The sequence below is a fragment of the Cydia strobilella genome, chromosome 1 (genome assembly GCF_947568885.1).
Source record: "Cydia strobilella chromosome 1, ilCydStro3.1, whole genome shotgun sequence".
NCBI lineage: Eukaryota > Metazoa > Arthropoda > Insecta > Lepidoptera > Tortricidae > Cydia > Cydia strobilella.
In genome coordinates, this window is record NC_086041.1 from 11754169 (window position 1) to 11779751 (window position 25583).

Below are 25583 nucleotides of genomic sequence, written 5' to 3' on the forward strand. Positions count from 1 at the left end.
GTGATTCTAACATACGACACTTACTTGTAACAGCATTAATGTGGGTTCAGCAATACTGGCGCCCATCAAGTGGTTTTGGTCCAACACCTGAGGTAGGTTCGCTATGAACGCGTTGAAGATTGCAGATTGCCTGTATACGAAAAAACAGTTATGAGTAGGTAATTATGTTTAGCCAAGAAGGGTAATTTAAAATATTCCGCCTGTAATTTGTTCTTATATTTATTCCAATTCAAAAATTTCGTATAGAGTGTACATACCTACAACGGATAACGCACGGGGGAGTAATGCCAGTCTTATGGGAACACTTCCGCAGAGGACATATCTCATAGACAGCCTATACCGCAAAAATTTTGGTTTAATGTATTATTTAGTTTATTTAAGGTATTATTCAAATACGATACCTTAACGTGTGTGGCGATATGTGGAAACATTTGTCGACACAGTTGTACCCCAGAAGCAGAAACAGATGTCTCAGCACCACCTCTTGCGTTTTCAACGATTGCTTGTCTTCATTTGGATGAGCTTGGTCAGACCTAGGGTTAACATAAGAATTACAGACAGACGAATACTAGGACTTGTAATGCAGTAAAATAATTTATCGCATGAATTTTAGACACTCACTTCGGGACGTTTTCCGAGAGAAACGCTTCCTTACATTGACAGGAATCTACATTTTAGAAGTAAGCTTATTTGTAAAAAAAGCAGCCTTATTACTTTACAGCTCACTCTTCAACAACGTGCAATGCTAGGACTCAATATAAATATAACATTGTACTACCAAAAACAAACACATCCATATACAAAAAGAGCACTTTTGTAACAGCTATTCGAGTATTCAATAACCTTCCAGCTGATATCAAGGCACTTGAAGGTAACCGATTCAGGGTAAGGTTGAAAAACTGGCTACTAGAAAAAACATTTTATAGTTTGAAAGAATATTTTGAATATTAATTGGAATGTAATTAATTTGTAAATATCTTTGCATGTTATTTTAAGTTTAGTTCATAAGTTACTTAAGTATTGCATACCCGAAATGGGTAACTGTTGAAACAAATTGTAATTGTATCATGATTACCACCTACAAATGTACACAGTACTGCAATAAATCATTCTTATTCTTATTCTTATTCAGTGGTAAATATTATCGGCAAAAACTTAACAGCTGAAGTAGTGTTGTACAACACTGTACATGATGCAATTACTACATCGTCAATAGCCGGGTACACACAGAGCGAGCATAGGCGGCGAGCGCGAGGCACGTCTACACTGGCCGTTTTGTGCGCGAGGAAATTGCCTCGCGCGTATGATCGCTCTGTGTGGACCCGGCTAATCTCTAACGTTTGACGATCCAATTTTTACAAAACGTAAGGCGCCGTACAGCGCTGTCTAACTGCTTTCAAATTGCAGCTACATACAATATTATAACAAGCATGGAATTTAAAAATATGAAATGTTACCTTGACAAGAACTGCATAAGAAGAAATACCAGCAGATTAGTGGTTTCCCTGTCAGCCTCTTCCAGGTCTACCGCTTTAGGCATCACGGTCATAATTTCCTCGGTAGACCGGCCTGACAATGTGTGCAAGCCCTCTGTAAGACAAACCATGTTACTATAATTTTAACAGACCTTACAATAGGGATGATGACACATGTTGAAATTTATCACAAAATCTAGTAAAATAGATAGCATAATATGCTATATTAGTCTTAAAATTTAAAGTTTTTTTAACTTCCAAAAAAGAATAAAGTAAGGGTAACATTCGATTCCTTACATTTTATCCAAAAAAAGATTGTATCGCAACTATATTCGTAAACGCAATATTTCACCGACTTAATCGCAATTAGACTTATTTTCCATGCTTCAAGATAAGCTCTCAGTGACCTTAACGTCACGTTCACTCATCGTTTTGTTAGGAGCGTTTCGCGAGTTAAGTACGATTGTCGGACTTTGACTATCATTTCTGACTTTTGTATTGATTTAATGCTGTGGGTTCCATATAGACACCATTAATAAAAATTCACACACGCACACGACACAGCTATATAAATAAGCTATATAAACAACAACATGAAATGCGATTTAACTCAACAATAAATTTATTAAATATTCACGAGTATCTTAGAACATAATCGTACAGTAGACGTTGAGTAAGGCTTAAAACGCACTGCGGTTTTTTTCTTGAGGTTTCAGTCTAATTTCTTGCGGTTTCAGTCTTTTAAGTGCGTGCGCTTATAAAGCATGCCGTACGTTACATTTTTTGCGGTTGCGGAACCGCTTTTGAAAAAACCGCAGTGCGTTCTAAGCCTAAAGCTAAGAGTGCTCCAAATCGTATGAGAAACTCTCGTTTTGTACCCTTAACCAAATATGTAGACAACAAAACTTACCATGGTTGTTAGCGCGCTGTGGAGTCGGTATAGACGCGGGCGCCGTCAGCAGCTGCCCCAGGCCAAATCTCGAGGTCTTTCTCTTCAAGAGGGGCGCCGAGTACTGGCGGGAGTAGACCTTCTCTCGCTCTGGAATACAACCACCTTATCTATTACTAGAATTGTTCTGCATACTCGTTTGTAAGGATAAAATATAATTTTGTATACTATTAAATTGTAAAACGGGACTTACATCACTTACATCCCTAGTGCGCAGAACGTTCAAGCTGATAAACAAGACCAAGTGCGGGTAGTTCGAAAAACTCGCGCGGCCAGGTGTTGATGTCAACTTTCGCCAGTCTTCTCCGAGACCACGGGGACAATACGCAGTTTTTTTCTGCTTTTTAATCGTAAGGCCAATTTAAATTGAATTTAACTTATCCTTGTAAGGCCGTACACTTTGTTTCAATTTATTTAGAACCTTTCATAAAGCAAATAAAGTCTTATATATTCTCAAACAAATGAAATTCATCCCAATTAAAATAAAACCGGCCAAGTGCGAGTTGTACTCGCGTTCCAAGGGTTCCGTACATTACACAATTTAAACAATGTATTTTTTTATGTGAAATGTCTTTATAAAACCCGTAGGGGTCGGATCAAAAACTAAGTAATTAAGTCAGACTCACGCTTGACTGCACATTTGTAATAGGTTTTCCGGTGATCTATAGGTAAAGATCTAATTTGTGTATTTTTTTCAAAATTTTTGACCCAGTAGTTTCGGAGATAAATGGGGGGAATGGTCATTTTATGCCTATTTTCTTGAATAACTTCTAAACTATTTATCTTAAAATTATAAAAAAATATATTTTAGATTCTCACGATGAGCTCTTTCATTTGATATGTAAAACGATATAGTTTGACAAACTATTTTTTTTTTCTCATTTAGCCCCCAAAAGTGGCCCCCGTGTTTAAAATTAATTTGTTTACGTCACATGTCCATCTTTGGGTCACAAACTTACATATGTGTACCAAATTTCAACTTAATTGGTCCAGTAGTTTCGGAGAAAATAGGCTGTGACAGACGGACAGTCAGACAGACGCACGAGTGATCCTATAAGGGTTCCGTTTTTTCCTTTTGAGGTACGGAACCCTAAAAAGGACAATTTTGTATGGGGCCCACCATTACGACGATATGTCATGGTTACATCACGTGACGTGACGAAATCATCACGACAGTTAACCACCTGTTAATGGTTCATTTTAAAATAGGCCCAGATTATTAGTCCTCTTGTATACAGTCACTTCGTGCCAAAGGACGCACATTAGGTGTTTACAACAGACACATAATCTTGTTGTACGGTCATTTAGTGCCATAAGTGGTACTTAAGGTGTTTACAATAGACACGCTAAGCACCACAGTGATAGATCTCTACTGAACTCACCGTGTTGTCTGTCCGGCTGCGGCGGCATCGTAGCAGGTGCAGAGATAGTCCTCTTGTACGGCCACTTAGTGCCGAAAGAGGCACTTAAAGTGTTCACTGCTGAAACGCTAAGTGCCTCGTGAGCACGTCGCACCTTGTACTGGAACCATTCGGAGCTTGTGTCCGTACTAACAAGTTCTGTTAAAAATGCAATTATTGCGTTAATTTAATTTCTAAATGCATTAAGTAGTGATTTGTAAATATAAAAGAGGCACAGAGAAAAAAACTTATAAACAAACACAAAACTTACCGCAAATTAAAACACCCGACAGCAATCTCCTAAAATTAAAATAGGCGTAATAAATTAACATTTAATTTAACAAATGAAAACGCAAAGCAAAGATTACAAATAAAATTAAATAAGGTAATTAAATTAAAACAGTTCTCCACCAACCTCTCAAGTTGTTGAAATCCACATTTTTGTTAGAGTTGATCTGAGCTTCAAGAAAGAGTGCTTCGAAGCGATTGAGGAAAAACTGCCAGGAAAGGATATTGCGGTCGCTCAGGGTATTATGGAGCTGGTACACGCACTGCAGTACCATAGCCCGGTCGACGATCACCAGATCGAATTGTGTCTCCAGACAATATACGAGCAACTGTAACAAGGAGTGACGAGTGAACTAACAAACAACCTCAAAATAGGTAAGATAAAGCAAACAAAATCAGTAAATAAAAGTTTCCTAGTTTTAGCGTTGCCCGTGCCCTGCTTTGGCAACTTATCCCAAGAGTTGGCTTAGACAATAGTTTTAAACGTAAAGCTTCCAACCCAGAGTGGAAACTAGGCCTTAATGGGCCGAATTTCCCCTGTAGGTTAAAAAAATCGATGAATTAAATAAGGTTTATATTTTGTTTAGAAAAATCTGCCCTAGTCCAGTAACTAGTTGATTTCTGGATTAAGTTAACTAAGTTAGTCCAGAAATCAACAGTGTCAAAGACAGACAGACACATTTTGCACAATATACCTACCTACGTCAATGGCATTGCCATGTATTGTGCCGATGAACAAGGTGGCCCGTTGCGCCACATACACGTTGATATCGTCCATACTCGAGATGAGGTAACAGAAGGCAGTGGCCAGCGCCGTCTGAAGAGGCAGGCTCGTTTTGATGGGCGAGCCGTCCATAAATACACAATATACTTACGTCAACGGCATTGTCATGTATAGTTCCGATGTACAAGGTGGCCCGTTGCGCCACATACACGTTGATATCGTCCATGCTCGAGATGAGGTAACAGAAGGCAGTGGCCAGCGCCGTCTGTAGAGGCAGGCTCGTTTTGATGGGCGAGCCGTCCATAAATACACAATATACTTACGTCAACGGCATTGTCATGTATAGTTCCGATGTACAAGGTGGCCCGTTGCGCCACATACACGTTGATATCGTCCATGCTCGAGATGAGGTAACAGAAGGCAGTGGCCAGCGCCGTCTGTAGAGGCAGACTTGTTTTGATGGGAGAGCCGTCCATAAATCTAGAGACAAAATTGACAATGATTAGAAAAGTATGAGGGACAATAGAAAAGCATTCCCAATGGGAATGGTCAAATAGTGTCCTTTGTAATAATGTTTATGGGTCAAATACATTTTAGAAAAAGGTCGCTTCTGTGGACAATAAAATCAAAGTTAACGACTCTGGTATCCTCTAAGAACAGATTAAATTATTTTCTATGAAAATATTTTAATTTGTGTTTTTTCCAGACTCTGGTATCATAGACATCCCGTTTTTCTTATTTGAGTCTCAAGTACTGAAAAAATGTATCCCGCCTGTAAAGGTACCGCGTAAAAATTAGCTTTAGATTCCCTTAAATTTGCGATATTTAGAGGAAAGACACGAACACCTTATAAAAAAAGGTCACTTCTGTGGACAATACAATCAAAGTTAACGACTCTGGTACATAGATATCCCGTTTTCTTATTTGAGTCTCCAGTACTGAAAAAATGTATTCCGCCTGTAAAGGTGCCGCGTAAAAGTTAGCTTTAGTTTCCCTTAAATTTGCGATGTCTACAGGAAAAACACGAACGGGTTTGCTAAAAAGTGTGTATAACCCTTATGGTATCTGTCATAGGTTGGTATTATTTGAAGGATTAAAATGATGTGACACTTTGATAACCAAAAATATTTGTTACTTTACTAGGCAATGGCATCACTTGAGGACAGATGATGATCGTGATCTCATCTTTTTTCCACTTTACCAAATGGTGATGACCGCTCACCTGATGATGACGGTGACCTTCTCGAGCGCGCGGAAGCGGACGCGCGCGTCCCTGTGGTGGAACTGGTCGCGCACGAGCGCGCAGAACACGTCGCCGCCGCCGGCCAGCGTGCAGCAGTGCAGCAGCACCGGCACGGCCACGGAGCAGATGGCTGAATGGGACGCGTCGCATACGCTCCACAAGCTGTAAAAATAATACATTGTTGCCGAGGGATGGAAAGAAAGGCATTTTCTGACGAGGTATTTTCTGCTTTTCTCTGAAATACTGAAATATATAATGTATGCAGCACGCGCCCGGCGCGCAGCGGACAAAAATGGAATTTGTATCGGTTATTTTACTCCTAAGAGTAAAATGAATCATACGAATTTAATTTTTACCCGCTACGTCCGCGCCGAGAGCGCGGCGGCCGTGCGTTGTCGTCGCTGGGATAAAAATTAGGCACTTTGCGTTTTCGATTTATTTACGACCAAAATGCGACCATTTCCGAGCATGTTCGAGAAAAAAATTATATGATACCCTTCGCGTCCAAATATGTAATATAAACCACCACTTACTTGTCAATAAGCAGATTCTCCTGGCACCAGATCAAGAACCCTCTGTGTTCGGAGAGAGCGTCAGCGTTTAGAACCAACACCTGCAAGCACTGCAGCAAGTGATACAGCACGTTTGGATGGGACGTGCTTTTCAGTTCCTGTACAGAAAGTCACTGTATTTTAGTCCAATAAGGCATGTAAATGTTCAATACAAGAGAATTTTTTCCTTTAAAAAAAACCTTATTTGAACAGGAACAGCTTTTTAACCTATCCATGTTCGGAAACCTAGTTGCCAAAATTATAATATTGTCTTCGGTTACCGCGAAAGTTACTCATGAAATAAAACTATGAAAACGGATTATATCGCGTATATTGAATTTATAATACATCCCGACGTTTCGAACCCTTTACGCGATATAATCCGTTTTCATAGTTTTATTTCATGCCAACATTAAATTTCTTCTATTATATATAAATTTTTTTTGGAAAACAAAAGGTATCATGTAGGAATTATCAAAGATAGATTAATTAGATTTGTTGTGCGTCTGTAAGGCTGTAACATTAAAAACCAGACCGGGCAAATAGTAGCTACATGCACTGAGATGAACAATACCTATAAGCTTAATGTTTTTAATAAGGAAGTTAAGGCGATGACAGCTACCACAGCGACAGATACCTACTTAATGCATCAGAGAATGGGGCATTTGAATTTTAATGATGTTGATAAAATACCAAACTGTGCTACCGGTGTTCAATTAGTACAGCAGTCTGAAAGTTGTGTATGTGTTTCATGCTTAGAGGGAAAGCAAACAAGACAACCTTTTCCAAGTAGTGGCTCCCGGGCAAAAGAGTTGCTAGAGCTAATCCATAGTGATGTATATGGTCCGCTACAAACCGCATCAGTTGGAGGTTGCAGGTATTTCACAACTTTTATTGATGATTATTCAAGGAAAGTTTTTGTGTATTTTATCAAGAGTAAAGCCGAGGTATTCGATAAATTTGTAGAATTTAAAACTCGTGTAGAAAATGAGTTGAATAAAAAGATAAAGGTAGTGCGCAGTGACAACGGGAAAGAATATATAAATAAAAACTTTGATGTTTATTTGAAGAAAAATGGCATAATGCACCAGACATCCACTCCATACACACCCGAACAGAATGGGTTATCCGAACGAATGAACCGTACGCTTATTGAACGTGCTAAATGTATGATCTTAAATGCTGGTTTACAGAATGACCTGTGGGCTGAGGCAGTGGCGACTGCGGCGTATATTGTAAATCGCTCGCCAACTCGTGCACTTGCCTACATCACACCTGAAGAAGTATGGACCGGAAATAAACCAGATTTGAGCCATATGAGAATATTTGGATGCAAGGCAATGGTGCATGTACCAAAAGAAAAACGACAGAAACTGGATGCAAAATCAAGTGAGTTTATTTTTGTTGGTTATTCGGAATGTACTAAAGGGTACCGGTTTATGGATCCTAAGACCAAGAAAATGATCATGAGTAGAGATGTCGTGTTTCTTGAATCAAGTGTGAAGCGAAATATAGTTCCTGCCACGCCTGAAAACTCTGAAACAAAAAGAAAACAAGTTAGAAACAAAAATTTAAAAAATGAAGTAAATAATGTAAAGAAAGATGTGATATACTTACCTTTAACGGAACAGCCTGAAATGAGGTCTGAAGATGATGATGATGATGACGATGAGACTACACTGGAAACTTCAGATACACAAAGCTCAAGTTCTACTGTGTGTGATCTTGCAGACGTTCTAACTACACCGAGGACTCCGATAGAGACCGAAGAATCAATCTCAAGTCCTATAGTAGATGAAGATCCCAACGATGAAACATACGTACCTGATCATAATGAGAGCTTTCATACTCCTCAGTCGTACAAAATAAAACTCAGACCACGCCGTGACAAGCAGGATACTGATTTAAAACCGACTTCTTATATACATGAACGCTGAGTCTACACCAAGTTTGCTCAACAGCGATCCTCAGAGCCTTGAAGAGGCCCTTAAAGATGATAAGGCGACAGAGTGGATAAAAGCGATGCATGAAGAATATCAATCGTTAATAAAGAATAATACCTGGTCTCTAGTGGATAAACCGGCTGGTAAAAAAGTTATACCATGCAAATGGGTGTATAAAACAAAGATGAACGAAAATGGAGATATAACACGTTATAAAGCCAGGCTTGTTATTAAAGGTTATAAACAGACAAAAGGAATTGACTACCATGAGATATATGCACCTGTTGTAAGATATTCCTCTATTAGATATCTCATTGGGTTAGCTGCAAAATATCAGCTAAAAATACACCAAATGGACGCTGTTACAGCGTTTCTTCAGGGTGACGTTGAAGAAGAAATATATATGTCTCCGCCGCCATACTTTGAACAAGGAAACAAAGTATGCTGTTTAAACAAAGCCATCTATGGGCTAAAGCAAGCAAGTAGACAATGGAACAAGAAGTTAAACAGTGTTTTATTGGAAATTGGGTTGATCAGATCAAAAGTAGACCCATGTATCTACTATAGAATATTAGACAAAGAAGATATATTTTTTGTAACTGTATATGTGGATGACTTGCTATGCTTGTTCAACAATGACAGCACTGCTAGTATGATCAAAGAAAAATTGAAAGAAAAATTTCATATGAAGGATTTGGGAAGAGCGACCCAATGTATTGGTTTCAAGATTACCGAAAGCAAGAATAAAGAAATATCACTTGACCAATCTATTTATATAGAGAAAATTTTAAGTCGCTTTGGAATGTTAGATAGTAAACCAGTATGGACTCCAAGCGAAGCAAATATACAGTTGAAGAAAGCTGAAAGTAATGAACAGATACTGGCTGATATACCTTATCATGAGGCCGTTGGGTGTTTATTGTATTTGTCTCAAGGGACAAGACCTGACATAGCATACATTGTCAATTCATTGAGTAGATTCAATGGCCAGCCTACTGCTCAACACTGGACAACGCTGAAGAGGGTCCTAAGATATTTGAAGGCCACAATCAATTATAAATTAACCTTCAATGGTAATAATGAAAATATTACTGGTTACTGCGACGCTGATTGGGCCGGTAACACTGAAGACCGAAGATCGTGTACTGGGTACACATTTATTTTTCAGGGTGCCGCCATAAGTTGGTGTTCGAAACGTCAACCAACTATTGCACTATCAACTGCTGAAGCAGAGTATATGTCGTTATCTGCAGCTGTACAAGAGGGACTCTGGTTAAAGCAATTACAAGATGACTTTTGGCCAGAGCTTTCACAATCACCAATAACTATATTTTGTGATAACCAAAGTGCAATTAGCATTTCAGGTACTGAGGCATTCCGTGCTAGAAGCAAACACATAGATGTCCGGTATCACTTTGTGAGGGAGAAAATAGCCACTAAACAAATTCTGGTAAAATACTTGAAGTCTCAAGACATGGTGGCTGATGTATTGACGAAAGCCTTGCATCAACCAAAACACAAGGCCTTTACCGAAGCAATGGGTTTGCGTCCAGTGGAGGATGTTAGAATAATATGAACGCAAGCCCCTACGAATATTTGCCGAGCAAAGTTTCATGCTCGCCGCGTCTACACTCATCTGATATAGGCTCTCTCTCTTGTGCCTACGCATGTTGCCGCGTCACTATCACTTGTAATTTATTTTCTATTTTCTTTTAATATACTTACTTATAAAAAGTCTGCTTGTGTTATTTCATCAAATTTAAATTAAAAGTGGATAAATTAATAAAAATAAAATTTTTAATATTTTAATTTTATTCTAAGCTTAATAGCATCGTTCGCAGACGTATCCGCTTCATACAAAATTAATTTAGATTTGTGAACCATGTGAAAATAAGACTGAATTTGAAATTGAAACATTGGGCTTTAATTCTTCATTTGAAAGAAAATTTTGGACTAAACTTTACGTTGGCTAGGTATTCCTTGTTTTGGGGGGGGGGGAGGTCATGGCCTCCCCAAACGGCATATTTATTTATTTATTTTTATTTAAAGATTTAAATCAGGCAACAAGGCCCATATTACAAATACCTTACAGACTAACATATATATTGTTATGCATTTTACATACTTAAAAACTAAACACTATTTAGGCGACAAAACGGCGTGGCTCCGTGTAATCGTCTGATCTTATGTCGGATTCGGCAGTTTGCCCCGGAACCTCCGAAACACGACACCCTTCGGCCAGAAGTCGACGCACTCGCCCCCCCACCCCGCACTGGTCCCCTGCAGCGGTCGCGGCACGCGCACCACAAAATAGTTGAAGTGCACGTAGTGCCGCCACCGAAGCTGGAACACCCTCAGCGTGTAGCCGGTCTTCTGGTGTACATACTCCACTACTTCAGCAGCCGTGGCGGTGTAATGCAGGTGCGACACATACAGCGCCTTACTCGGTGTAGCAACCCGCAAGCCAGATATTGTGGGAAATGCCGGTGTGGGTAGTGGGTAGGCTCCTCTCCCTCTTTTCTCAATGTAAAGAGGTGGGAGGTGGCAGTCCCACATACCCCCCGATAATGGGCCCACCTCAGGTCACGTTGCGTAACAGCATTCCCACACCGACAAATAAAGGTATTCCTTGTTTATAAACTGAATCCGAACAATCTACTATAAGATCCAATCTAACCTGTAACAGCTGGTGTATGTACTGCAACTCCTGGGGCAGCTCGTCAATGCAGAAGTGGAACTTTCCAGCAGAAGTCGGCCAGAAGTTAGTCATATCTTCATCTACAGATTCTGCCATTGGTTCATGGTCTCCTAACAAGTTAGGTGTTGATACCTGTGGAAAAGGATTAGTTTTATAAGATGCATAATACCTACTTAACTTTGACTTTAATTATGTTGACTTTGTAACCAGTAATACAGAAGTAGTAAGGTGATGCGATTCGTAACTTTGAACAAGGTCTTACAATTTAGAATAAAACGATCGATGGATAGGAAATATGCACACACAAATTAGAAGTGAATACTGCATAATATTTCAGTCTCGTGGTATTGGTGCTCGTCTGAATTGTTCCCTTGGTATTACAGTCTACTATTAAGAATCTAGTTTTTGTATGAGGCTATTAGTTTAAACCCAGTAGGAGACTATCACACCGAAACTTTATTTCTTGAGAGTCCTATCTCCTCTTGCACTTACGTCAGCTGTAGCGGTAGCAACATCAGTGTCCGTCAAAGTGATGGTGTGAGCTGTAGCCATGGGCGGAGCATCTGTCGCCGGCAAACTTGTAGCCATGTCCAGTTGCTCAGTGATCGTCTCCACGGTCGCGGTCATTATCTATAACATAGAGCTCTCAAAATAGAAACTGACGGCTTGAGCAGTCTAATAACATACACCAGCATTATTTTATAAGGTACAATTTAGGTAGTGTAAGTTTACACTGCCAATAGTTAGAGTCGGACCACGCTAAGTTTTCATGCCAAGTGCTACGTCATGGAGCTTAGGGATATGTATGCATTCTTACTGTCATGTTTGTGCAAAGTTAGAGTGGTCAGAGTCTCTTACAGTAACGTCTGTTCCGACATGTTTATTAATTCAATAAATTAGCAAAGCTCACCATTTTACCTTTGTTTTAAAGCAAATGAAGTGAAATTTATGACTCGATTTTAGCGTTTTATTTTGTAGATTTAGTTCTTAATATTATTCCATATCCATAGCAACTATGTATACAAAACAAAAATAAGCAAGGTAGGTTAAATATTCAAAGCTAATAACAAATAAGATGTATGATATTAAATAAGAAAAAAAAGACTTCATTGAACTTAACATATTACAAAGTAAAGTAAAATCTGATAATGTTAGATCTATAATAACATCAGTATGCATGCATGCCAGTGTCGTGTCGGCAAGAATAAAAGCCAAGTTAACTAGAAAAGGAATATAAAATATTAATAAGTTGATGTGATTCTTTAAAACATAAAAGCCCAATGAAGTCGTTAAGGTTTAAGAAATATTAATTGTCTATGTTGCAGATACAAGTTAAATTTAAATAGATTCACCACTGCAACATAGACCTTATTCCTTCACATATAAAGCACACAATGACAAACAAGAGCAGGGAAGAACATACTTGCGTGTCGGCTGACGACTTAGTCAGGGTCGCTTCCGAATCGACGTCGTTTATGATTGACAGTTGCATGAAATGAACAAACTATACATCTATATAGACATACATTTAACTCCAAAAATCGGCTACTTTATAGTACTTTGTTGCTACAACTCTAATGCAATGTGTAGGTAATTCATAAACACCAAATAGGTGGACTTGGATTTCAACATCGTCACTTCAAGAGAAGGCAACTAGGTATTAATATTCCAGGCAAATACACAGCCACTTAAATAGAAAAACTAAGTTTAATTTCTTTAACTCTATTGGTGTCACTGTACTATTAACAGTTCCTGGGTAACTAGTTCCAAAAAAAAATGTTTAGACCCCACGTTGTGGTAAATTATTAGACTTTTAAATATTGGTTAGGTTTGTTGTAGCGACGATAAGTACTATAAAGCACAACCATTTTTGGGTATTTTGTACTGGGAAGAGAAAATCAAATGTAGAGAGATATGTAAGAGGGAAATAGTCATGAAATCGCTGGCCAGAAGTGTAAGTCTAAAGAGTTCGTTAGTCAAACTTACAAACTTGGACTAACGAACTTCGTGTGCCGAAATAAAATAACATATATTCCACATTTGATAGCGGTGTATATTGGTATTGTAGAGTATATTGGTTAAACTTCTTTTTTAAACTGAAAAATACTGGTAGTGTTTATTGTAATTCCGTGTGATTTGAAATCAAAACTTGTGTTTTAATGTAAATTGAAGTAACTATGTACATAAAATGTGTGTGTTTGTAGATTTCAAAGACTTAATACATCTGGCCAAATCACTTACCTAGTATTATAGAATAAGATAGAAGGTAACATTGAATCTACGTTTCATTAATGACGCAAAGATACAATACCGCAGATCCTACCTCTACGAGACATCCTTCGAGGCAATTTAAGTCAAATCAGTGTATTCTCTTCGGGTCAGTTGCACCAAACCGCCTGTCACCGTTAAAATGTTCGCTAAAGTTTATTGTATAGGAAGGTTCATAGTTCACTGCTGATTGACGTTGATCAGTCTGTCAAGTGTGGTTTGTGCAAGTGGCCCTTAATCTAGTTATACCTATTGTTCGCTTGTTGTGCTTAGCTTGTCGTGCTTTAAATATATGCGCAGTTGCTCTGCCTAAATAGAAATATATACCTATATGTAGATAAAATGTCACTACATTTTAACTACTTTTTGTAGGATAAGGTATTATGGGTTCCAATAGTGTTGAACCCTACGCTAATGTTTACACGCCACCCAAAGGATATCTCGTAGACAGATAACATACATCCATGAGCTAAACACCGGGAGCTACGGGTGCATGCAGCGACGGTCATTGATCCCGACAAACAAGCCATGATGAAGCTTTGACTTAGCCTACAGTCCACTTTTAGTTAGAGGTTATTGTTTAAATCAAGAATCGTTTTCTCGACATGATGTAAAATGTATAACTTTTATTACACTCTTCTTTATAATAATAGGTCTCAATGAGGGTTTGCTCGCAGAAATGTTTGGGCTATTTTATTTAAAGTTGTCCACGCCCCTTTTATAATTATTTAACCTTTTTTGTATTCAGAATCAAGACCTTATTCGATTATAATAGGAGAAAAAAGTGCCCGAACATGTCCATAAATTTTTCATACCGTCTATTCCGATACCATCATAAAAAATCCATTAAAATAGAAACGGAATGGGCAAAGGGAAACTGTTTGGGCATTTTTTTATCTCCCATTAGGATCGAAAAGCTATTCAAACTGAAAAAGTCCCTAGCGATCGAACGCGCGCCGTGTCAAAACGGATCGAAACTGATCGAGCGATCATTCGACTAAATAATACGTGAGTAAACCGTTTTAATTTAAAAAATAGTCCTCTTTACTACTTGCCTGTACGTGTAGTAAGAATTAAAGTCAGAAGTCATCTGGCAAATCGCAAGTTCATGAAAACCCTCATTGTGTGTAAAAAAGTGTAGGTATCAAACAACGTAGCTATTACTATAAAACGAATGATAACAATAAATACGCACATGCGGCATATGCACCAGCACGCCTCCGACCGAGCTCTTGTCGAGCGGGTGCGCGACGGACAGTAAAGCGTCGGGGGCGGCCGGCGTGCCGGACTTGCTGCGCTCGTCTTCCTTCTTGTCAAGCCATGGCTCTTCTCTGGGGGGCTGGAAGTAACTACTTTACAGTGGCGCCCGAACACTTAACCTCTCGTAAGCCGGAACGTGCGTCCGTGCAGTAAGTATTGAATTCTAATTAATCCTCAATACCTATCAACGTGGATTCGCGTGATATGAAGAATGAAGTGTCTAGGCAGTCTAAGCGCCCTTGTCAAATTTAAAACCAGTTAAGAACATGCTTATTTGTTTCAGAGATCTATAGTAGACCTTCTTTACGGCAAAAAACTGTACCAACCGTTGGCTGCGGTTTCGGCTTGTCCGGGACCAGAGCCCGAACTAGCTGGACGGCAAGCTGATGCCACAACGCTGCCGCCTCGCAATATGAACAAGCTCCTTCGGACAGGCAACGAGCTATGGAACAAAGTTCATGCACAGGTATTTAATAAATATGCATCCTCTGAAAACTCTAAAATTACTACAGTATCAGTCATTCACGCAACGTAAATGCAGTGCAGTGCTGCAAACATATTCTGCCTAAGAAATACCATAGTTCAATTATGTACATTGACTGGCGGAAAATCTCACCATGTTCAATGGTATTGCTCTGGCTCGACTTCAACATCAAACGCAACAACTTTGTAGCTTCGCTGCTCACATTCTGTATGTTGACTCGACGTTGCTGGAGCTCCATCTATAAAACAATATTGTAAATAAATAAAAAAAGGGATCCAAACGCTAATAAGGTATTTTACATCATGTGTAGTATAATAGAACAGAAGCACTCCCGTAAAATCAGTATTAATTCATACAGAGCAGACGATTTTCAAGAGTGAGTGAGTAATTTGCTTTAGTTTTAAATAAGCAATTAGGGAATGCAATCCCACATGAGGAATTCAATGACGGTATTCAGCGGGATTGTCATTTTCAGTCCCGCTGGATCCCGGTATTCACGGGATCCCGCAAGTTGGATACAATTTTACGAATTGGTAATAAATATGAAGATTAAAAACAAAAAGTAGCGGTAAATTGCATGCGGGATCCGGGTATTTCGAGATTCTGGTATCGCGGTATTGCTAGTGTTGTGTTCCTGCCGGTGAGTAAGGTTGTCAGAGCTCAACGAGGGAGAGGAGTGTTAGGGTCGGCAACGCGCATGTAACTCCTCTGGAGTTGCAGGCGTACATAGGCTACGGAGACTGCTTAACATCAGGCGGGCCGTATGCTTGTTTGCCACCGACGTAGTATTAAAAAAAATGCATTCCCTATGAACAATGTATACCTGTTTTAGCAATATATCCAGCATGAGTATGCAACAAGTAAGATTCTGCGGCCGCAGCGAGTCTTCCTTCTCTTTCGTGTCCTTCTCGTTCATCTCCGGACACTCTGGGTCCTCCTTACTCTTGCTACCGGCTAAAAATTATTCATGGCATAAAATCAATAACACGTTACTCAACATAATGGAGTGGCAGTTACACGCACGTAAATACATAAATTGGATTCAGTCAACTGGGAATCGAATAATAATCAAAATAAATTATTTTATTAAAATAATAACTACTCAGAATATAACAAAAAATCACATACTTTAACCTTTTTTTTTTTACTCCTCCGACATGTGGTAGGATATAATATGCTAGCCGTTCATGCAAACTTCATTCATACTGAGCGCTTTCACATTTCGCTTCCTTCAAACTGACTGATTTGACTAGCCAGTCCGATCCCCTATTAATCCTACTTGATGTATTTCATACCAAAGGCGTATTTGTAATAGTATAGCTTAGCTTAGTAGGTATTAGTTATCAATAATCACGAAAGAGCGGTGCCTCCCACCACAGGGGCAAAAATATTGCTTACCTGTTTTATAAAATAAAAAAAATTGTATTTGTATTTTTGTATACATTACATACCCATAGGAGGCTTGAAGATCTTTTCAGGGAGATTGACGACGCAGTGGCTGAACAAATCGAATAGCTGCGACAATGGGATCTTCACCTCCAGCAGCGAGATAGTCTGGGAAGAAAGTATAATAGGGGGTATTACTGCAATGTTCTGCCACCAGAGTGCAGCACTAGCCCCTTTAGTAAACCATAGAAAAACTAATACATACACAACGGTTTTTAACAAGTTTTCATACATAATGAAATATGTCATGCATCAAGGTGGTTTGCTTACAGACAGGGACCGGACAACCCTTTCCGCGATAAAACCCTTTCAATGGGCGACACTTAAACACGGCTAACACATTGAAAGACTTTCCCTTTTGAACTGCAAGCCCATTCATACCCCTACCTTTGACTAACCCTTACCGAAAAGCTAACCAAAAATAAGGCTAGCCCTTAATAAGGGTTACCCTTATCTTTAAGCGCTTTTTATAAAGGTTTCCCTTTGCGTGAAAGAGACAGGATTAGTATATATCTACGGTAGTGTATGAAAAGGAAAGAAAATACGTGCCTAGTCAAAGAACGCCGCCGTCGCCGCCGACGATCGCTCGGATTCGAAGTAATGTGTGCTTTATGAACAAGGTAGACGACTTAAATTAGCACGCTTATATGCTAAAAGTGAAGCCCTTTATAAGGCTAACCCTTATAAGCAATATGCAAGGTGTTGGTGAGCGGATGATAAGTGTTTTGTAAGGGTATTTGGGCTACCGATTACTCAAATGTGGTAGCTTTATATAAGGGTTTTTAAAAGTAAAACAAAGGGTTTCGTCTGGCAAAGGGTATGGTGAGTTAAGCCTTATGCAATACCCTTATAAAACCCCGATAAGGGATAGCGGGCCGGTCCCTGCTTACAGAGGACCTACCGGAAAACGCGAATTCGAAAATTCCGCTATCTGACTCTTTATCGTTCGAATAGGCAAGAGTGACAGATATGTTAGATAATGAAATTCCGACTTTCTTGTTTCGCGATAGATCCTGAGATTGTGGTAGTGGCGCCCCCTGCGCGGAGTTTCGCGTTATATTCCCTATTAACGCAATGATGAACTTTCCACCATTACAGAGATATTATTGGCTTTAGTTACATGGTCACATAAAACCCCAGCATTGACACAAGAGACGAAAGGTTTATCTTATGGTTCCACCCACTAAAACTTTAACACGGCCCTATACGCAGATGCACAGTGTGAAGGGCTCCGGGATCTTGACTTACTGCACTGTTCGCACCAAGTATCTAGTGTGCTCTGAAGTTATTTGTCAGGTTGGTATTACACCTGGCCAATTTATGGTCCAATGTGCATTTCGTCTCACTCTTTCACTAAGCAAAATGTGAGACGCAAATACACACTCGACAGGTGGAATACCACCCTAACGGGCAAATATTTATTGTTTAGACATGTACATTTCAAGAAAAAGTCGTGCTTCGGCTAGACAGCTAATTATAGATGGCGCTGTACGGCTCCGTACATTATGCGGTAACTGTGGTTGTCAAATGTTAACCTTTTACAATTCAGTTACCACAAAACATGTGGCCGAGGATAGCGCCATCTTCTTCAGCTGTCGAGCCCGGCCACGACATCGCGCGGCGGCGGCAGCGGCGAGCGGCGGCCATAGGTGGGAACGAAAGGTCCGATCGCTGTGTCTCGCTCCAACCAATGGTCGCCGCTCGCCGCTGCCGCCGCCGCGCGATGTCGTGGCCGGGCCGTAACGTAACAGTTTGACATGTTCGTTACCTGAAACCACTCCAACACGGGGAGGACTGTCTCGGGCGAGGGCGTGTCACTGACGCGCAGCACAGCGAAGTTATACAGGTTGCGCTCGTCCAAGCCCAACATAGCGCCATCTGGCTCTAGGATCTTGGCAACGGGAACTTTTAACTCGATCAGCTCCTGAAATTAAAGTGCAATTTAACTAATTTAAGTCTACTTACCGAACCGCGGATCTAGATTTAAAAGGGACATCCTCAGAAAAACGATACCGCTTTGTTGTGTAAAGGCGAAAGAAATGTATAGGTACTTTCATCTTTATTTTAATTGAGCACTATTTACAGCCAAAATGTTTAAATGTAAAATGTATCCACGAATGCAGCGTCGATACTGCACTTTTCTGTTTGATTTAATGTATGATTTGAACATAAATAGAATTTAAAAAAAAAGATCTTTTGTGTCTGAAAACTAAATAGTAGTAGTAAACCATTAGTATTAGTATTTATTAATTTGTTTAAGGATTGCCGTAAAATTGTAAATAATGTATATAATAGTTAATTGTTTTAAAAATTTAATGTTTCTTGTTATGTATAGTTTAAGATCTCGTTCCCAGTCCTATTATACACAGTCAACGCTATGTACTCCTTAATTGTCGTACTGTATCAGGTGAAGTACCTTGACACAATTTTAATGCAACATATGTAATACATACGATGTGGATGTACTTAATAAATACCCCCTAAACTAACTACACGACTAACCTACCCCCCCCCCTACCCCCCCCCCCCCCCCTACCCCCCTACCCTACCTAGACTCCCTAAATCCGTTTTCTATTCGGAACTCAAGGATAGGAAACGTAGCCACGGGGGGCAGTTTCTGCGGTATAAAGACGTTCTCAAGCGCCATCTCAAAGCTAATTTTAAATTTTAATGGAATAGTAAATGCTTTATGTGTTATAAATAAGTACGGCTCACCCGGTATTTAGTCCTAGCTCTAAGTATATTGATGTGCATGGTAGGTTTTAATTAATTGTACTTTTTAACATTAGTATTTAATTTTTTTTTTTGTTACTAACACCTCTATGGGCCATGCCTGAAAATAAATGATTATTTAATTTAATTTAATTTAAAGCTTGCGACATCCCATCTGAGCGTTGGGAGGACCTTGCGGTTAAGAGACCGGAATGGCGCAATAAGGTAAGAGAAGGTGTAGCTACTTTCGAAGAAGCTCGACTTGAACACCTGGACCAAAAGCGCCTTCAACGGAAGTCTCGACCTAAGCCGTCCTACGCATATACTTATAATGAACAAGGGAAGCTTTATTGTACACAGTGCGACCGGATATTTAAAACAAAGTTCGGTTTTGCGAGCCATATACGTGCTCATCAGAGGAGTTTGTAACGGTCGCCGTTGTCGGAAACGACATGGACGACTATACCTATATATATACTTAATAAATAAAATAAAAAATAAAATAAAAACTCAAATATTTGATTAGGGACTTAAGCCATATGTATTACCTTCTCAGGCACGTCGGAGCAAATGGCTTCCATCCACGCGGGCATGATGTAGTCCCATATGGACTGCGTGATAATGCCATATGGAATCAAGCAGTAGAGCCTGCAATCAACAACATTAATTGAATAACAAAACTTCCGTGAGACATAGACATATTAAATATATTAATAACGGGTCACTCACGTGTTTTAAGTCGAAAACGCTCGACATGTTTCACTCCGTACCGAGGAGCGTCATCAGGAGCTTGCGTCGACGGTGACGGACCGGCGCAGACTCTACTCGACTAGGCGGTACGGAGTGAAACATGTCGAGCGTTTTCGACTTAAAACACGTGAGTGACCCGTTATTAATATATTTAACATTAATTGATTTTAACAGATGTTAACTTATAGATCGGTTCAGGTCCAGGAGAATCACTGGTCCTTAACTTCTGAAGGTATCGGTATCGAGGGGTCTATGAAAACAATGAGTAATGAGTGCGGCGGGTGCGGGAGTAGACACGCCACGAGCACGGCGCGGTGAGAAGCCGCCATGATGCCTACCAAGTTGTTTAACTCTTGTAAAGACTGTGACCACCTCCTAAATCCGACCTGTTAAGTCCGTCCTTGAGATGGTGTGTCTTAGTGGCCAGGTTGTCCCAATGGCCGGCTTGCCGCATGTAGTGCGGCGGGTGCGGGAGTAGACACGCCACGAGCACGGCGCGGTGAGAAGCCGCGATGATGTCTACCAAGTTGTTTAACTCTTGTAAAGACTGTGACCACCTCCTAAATCCGACCTGTTAAGTCCGTCCTTGAGATGGTGTGTCTTAGTGGCTAGGTTGTCCCAATGGCCGGCTTGCCGCATGTAGTGCGGCGGGTGCGGGAGTAGACACGCCACGAGCACGGCGCGGTGAGAAGCCGCGATGATGTCTATCAAGTTGTTTAACTCTTGTAAAGACTGTGACCACCTCCTAAAACCGACCTGTTAAGTCCGTCCTTGAGATGGTGTGTCTTAGTGGCCAGGTTGTCCCAATGGCCGGCTTGCCGCATGTAGTGCGGCGGGTGCGGGAGTAGACACGCCACGAGCACGGCGCGGTGAGAAGCCGCGATGTCTCGCAGCCAGGGGCATACGTGCTCGTTCTTTAATTTTTCTACCAAGTTTGCTAACTCTCCTGTAGAATAGTCACATAGAGATATGTTAAAAAGTATATTTTTTAATTAAAGATGAACATAAAAAAACCGGCCAAGTGCGAGTCAAGGGTTCCGTACATTACACAATTTAAACAATGTATTTTTTATGTGAAATGTCTAAAAACCCGTAGGGGTCGGATCAAAAACTCTAATAGGTTAAATAAACTTCTAATAGGTTTTCCGGTGATCTATAGGTAAAGATCTATTTTGTGAATTTTTTTTTTTAAATTGACCCAGTAGTTTCGGAGATAAAGGGGGGATAGGTAATTTTTTGCCTATTTTCTTAAATAACTTCTAAACTTTTTATCTTAAAATTATAAAAAAAAATATTTGAGATTCTCACAATGAGCTCTTTCATTTGATATGTAACACGATATAGTTTGACAAACTTTATTTTTTAATTTTCTCATTTACTAAAGTGGCCCCCATGTTTAAAATTAATATGTTTACGTTACATGTCCATCTTTGGGTCACAAACTTATATATGTGTACCAAATTTCAACTTAATTGGTCCAGTAGTTTCAGAGAAAATAGGCTGTGACAGACGGACGGACGGACAGACAGACAGACAGACAGACGCACGAGTGATCCTATAAGGGTTCCGTTTTTTCTTTTTGAGGTACGGAACCCTAATAGACTAACCTTAGTAGTTTAATACAATAGTTTTATTTTTACAAGTGGTATATACAAAAGTACATTTATTCAACCAAACTGAGAAAAAGTGCTCATATCTTTAGTAAACAAGTAGTACGACAGTAGACCTCCAAAACTTTATAATTTATAACCTAATTTTGACCAATGTAGGTACTTATTTTTTTTTTTACATTTAGAGTTTCTCATTAATTTGTAACTTTTCTCCTATGGATGAAAAATAACACGCATTTATTAAAAGCGTTGTGGTAAAACCTGAAGAAAGTTGGTACATATTTTGTCACATAAATATGAGACGGAATTGTTAACAAAGTTTGTAAATGTGTGTTTCACCTGTATAAGAGAAGGAGGTGACATGAAACCAGTGGAACAGCACGGAGAGCAACCGGCCTAGGATCTCGTCCGGCGTGTCGGGGTTGGGCGTGCACAATCCTACCATCAACCACACGCCATACCTACAGACAACAGTTGTATTAGTAGGTAGCTGACTTTTTCCATTACTTATCCTCTTACGGCCATTACAAGCACATAATTCAGAGCTGGCTTGTCATCACTAAAATATTTATGTCAGAACTACTATCATCTAATAGATTTCCGTGAATAATATATTCATTGAAGTGAAGAGAGAATCTAGAAATTGTGTATTTGAAGCTGTGTTATAGCTACGGACAGTACGGACGTACTCCTACTACCAGCTAAACTAATAAAATTCCGCACAGTTCACTGTATTTTTACGCACGAAGTTAAGCTTTATTTCTACAGATAGTGAAGAAAACGTAAACCAAATTAACTCCGGCTTGCCGATACATTTTTTGACGTACCGCCTGAACCGCCTCTAATAATTAAAGTAGGTAGTTCTGTGGTTGACGTTTTGAATCAGAAATTAGTTTTCAGTAGGTACTCGCGAATGGAAAAACTGACACATGTACTTCATCTATGCACATAGCACAAACACTGAGCAGGCATCTACATCACTCACCTGCCAAGTAGCTGGCGATCCTCGATTGATATAGGGTCGGGTAGGTCGACGCTGAGCGGCGGCTTCAGCTGGTCCGATGAACTGTCTGGATCCTCCATGTTTATCGGCTTTGCTTCTTTGAGTAGGCTGCCAAATAAGATACTCATGTAGTTTGAAAAGTAGAAATACTTCTACTACTAATAATACCAGGCTCTACAAAAATGTAATCCAGATTAGAAAGAAACAGACGCTATGTATCTAAATGTATTAACTGGTTTTCAATTTTCAATAAATCGTGTCATCTGAGGGCTGACGTTGAAATACCTGCACGTTCCAGTTCACAACTTGTAATTTTTGAGTTTTCTCGTGCGAGTAAGGCCTAAGCGTACTTACAGTTGTACATAGTTATGAGTGAATCTGTAAAGAATGCCATTAATAAAAGAGTACCTTATGATGGCCTCCACAAGGTTGGTTTGCATGTCAGAGTCCATGTGCCAAGCGGGTGGAAGTCGAGTGTGAACTACGTGGTCTCCTCCGCGACGACTGTTGTGGCGGTTGCCGTGGCACTGCTGGCAGTATCTGCAGAATAAATTCAAATGCAGTTTATGTTAAACATGTCTAATAGAAATTGTTAACTTAGGAAACTTGGCTTTAAAATGAGTAACATTACCTTATTGGGTGCATTCCATTGTAATTGGCACATTCGTTAGAAAAACAGATGGAGTAGGCCGATTTATCGGTAGAGCGGCAGTTCTGAAAATCATTAAAAATAATTTAAAAATACTTCAACGAAAAACTGGCCAGACACATGTCAGAAAAGAATATTACGTACCTTATTTTCACAAACCATGGAGACTTGTTGCTGAGGATGTAAAATATCGAGGAAGTGTTGATTGGGATGCTCCCTGTAAAGTAATAAAATAATTAGTACTCGTAAGCGGAGGAGATAATGACATTTTCGATAACTTTAAATTACCGAACTTTTGTATCTGTAATGTCGTTGGTAAATGTGATGTCTGGTGCAATGGGCTAGGCAAACCTCGGCTGTATCGGCGGCATTGTTGCTTCGGGCATATGTCAAGCTGGCAAAGCAATAAATAACAGCACTAAGTTACCTTTGTACATGGTACTTTATGCAAACCTGTGTATCTCATTGGCGCACTCGATGCAGAGATACAGTGGCGGGGGACTGTCACTGGCAAAGGTGACGCTGATGCAATGGTCCAGGCAAACTTTAGCCGCCTCCGCGGTGCCGTTGCTTGGGCACATGTCGCGCTGACACGCGAACGGGACCAGATCATCTATCAGAAAAAAAAGTATAAGTGGAAATACTTACTTTATCGACAATCTAATTAAAAACTTGCTTGCTTCTCCTCGTTAGTAACAAGGCATCAAGAATGAAACTTACTAGAGAACTTGCAGAGCAGCCCCTTCCTGTCGAAGAGCTTGGCGTCGAACGGCGGCCAGTAGTAGAACAGTAACTTGGCGGCCGAGACGCGAGCGCCCCATGTTCCATACGCTATCACGCATAGCACGTCCTTTACCACGGTGCTCTTTCGCGACATCAGACATTCTAGGAGCTGGCAATGATGTGCTGAAAATAATGGAATTTAAGTTTTGATTTACTAACTCAAAGCTCCAATATCTAAGCGCTGCTTCTTCACGTAACATACTTATAATCTTAATGAGAAGTAAGTTGACGTGAGGTGAGTCTATATCGAAAATGAAGTGTGGCAATAACTTGTTTGCAGATATACAGTCAATATTGTTTCATTACCTATTTACTTGTATATGGACGGTACAGAAAGGACGACAATCTCTTATGGCAGAACTGTTGCAAAGTGACCAGCTTTCAGTTGTAAATAATAGTTCCTAATCTCTCCGGCGGCGCTAGGTAGGCTCTGGGGTATGACATGAACCATAGAGGTATAATAATGTAGAGATGAAATGGGGGAGGGGCAACAAATAACCCGACCAAATTAAGTAGGTGGTTTTTGGTATGTTGTCAGGAATGTGTTTTTAATTTTGTCGCATTGCGTATGTTCTGTCCCTCACGGTCGCACGGGCGTACATCTATATAAAATACTACATGTCATAACATATCATTTCGGTGTATGATGGCGCCGCCTATTTACTCTTTTTGGTGTACACTTTTCATACATAGAGATTTTGCTCCTTTATCCTTTATATTAGTCTCCATGGGTAGGTACCTGGATTGTTAGAATGTTGGAACACCATCATGATGATGGCTGCAACAGATTGTGAAGCCTGACTTTCTTCCTCTTGTCCTGAGTACTTCCGTGCTGTGAAAACATACATTTATTACATATGTATTTATAGTACTATACTACAGAGGCTGGGAAGTAAGGGGTTGCCGGCCGAATGTATATAGACGGCCGAACGTAGTGAGGCCGGATAGTTATGAGGCCGACAACCCCTTTTCACGCCGATGTACATGTATAGTGCTTTTTTCAAATAATGCAATGAAATAAATAAATAAATTTCCCCGAAACTAAAGTTTTCTTTCCAGAGAAACTAAAAGTAAACTAGACACAAAATATAACTAACACCTATACCTGTCTTTATCACACGTATATTTTACACATGTAGTTCTTCAATTTATTACTCGTCTAATTATGTATTATATTTGATTTTTTCGCCGTCTGTCGTTTTTGCCACATAACTAAATTTACATTGTTTTTTTATGTTGATATTATGCTTCACATACATCGTTGCCTTAAGCATGGAGTATAATTCCCACAGTGTTGACAATTTTATAGTCACATTCAGTTCTTTAAAATATGCCACAAAAACTTTC

At 39.8% G+C, this 25583-nt stretch overlaps 1 protein-coding gene across 1 annotated transcript in view; it reads right to left on the reverse strand.

The window, feature by feature from the left end:
* The window catches only part of LOC134741180 (protein unc-79 homolog), a 45815-nt gene that overhangs the window by 13471 nt on the left and 6761 nt on the right, over window positions 1-25583 (reverse strand). Inside the window, exons 5-32 of the mRNA XM_063673959.1 lie at window positions 24976-25068; window positions 24174-24359; window positions 23907-24066; window positions 23598-23670; window positions 23436-23518; window positions 23213-23344; window positions 22787-22912; window positions 22141-22262; window positions 20948-21137; window positions 19990-20089; window positions 18498-18653; window positions 16735-16837; window positions 16107-16237; window positions 15416-15521; window positions 15126-15241; window positions 14735-14878; window positions 12695-12775; window positions 11764-11901; window positions 11251-11403; window positions 6613-6749; window positions 6059-6241; window positions 5160-5316; window positions 4240-4441; window positions 3807-3983; window positions 2386-2514; window positions 1458-1590; window positions 402-533; window positions 25-130 (exon numbers count right to left, since the gene is read on the reverse strand). Coding sequence (XP_063530029.1) covers window positions 25-130; window positions 402-533; window positions 1458-1590; window positions 2386-2514; window positions 3807-3983; window positions 4240-4441; window positions 5160-5316; window positions 6059-6241; window positions 6613-6749; window positions 11251-11403; window positions 11764-11901; window positions 12695-12775; window positions 14735-14878; window positions 15126-15241; window positions 15416-15521; window positions 16107-16237; window positions 16735-16837; window positions 18498-18653; window positions 19990-20089; window positions 20948-21137; window positions 22141-22262; window positions 22787-22912; window positions 23213-23344; window positions 23436-23518; window positions 23598-23670; window positions 23907-24066; window positions 24174-24359; window positions 24976-25068 — 3749 coding nt within the window. The remainder of the gene's footprint in view (window positions 1-24; window positions 131-401; window positions 534-1457; window positions 1591-2385; window positions 2515-3806; window positions 3984-4239; window positions 4442-5159; window positions 5317-6058; window positions 6242-6612; window positions 6750-11250; window positions 11404-11763; window positions 11902-12694; window positions 12776-14734; window positions 14879-15125; window positions 15242-15415; window positions 15522-16106; window positions 16238-16734; window positions 16838-18497; window positions 18654-19989; window positions 20090-20947; window positions 21138-22140; window positions 22263-22786; window positions 22913-23212; window positions 23345-23435; window positions 23519-23597; window positions 23671-23906; window positions 24067-24173; window positions 24360-24975; window positions 25069-25583) is intronic.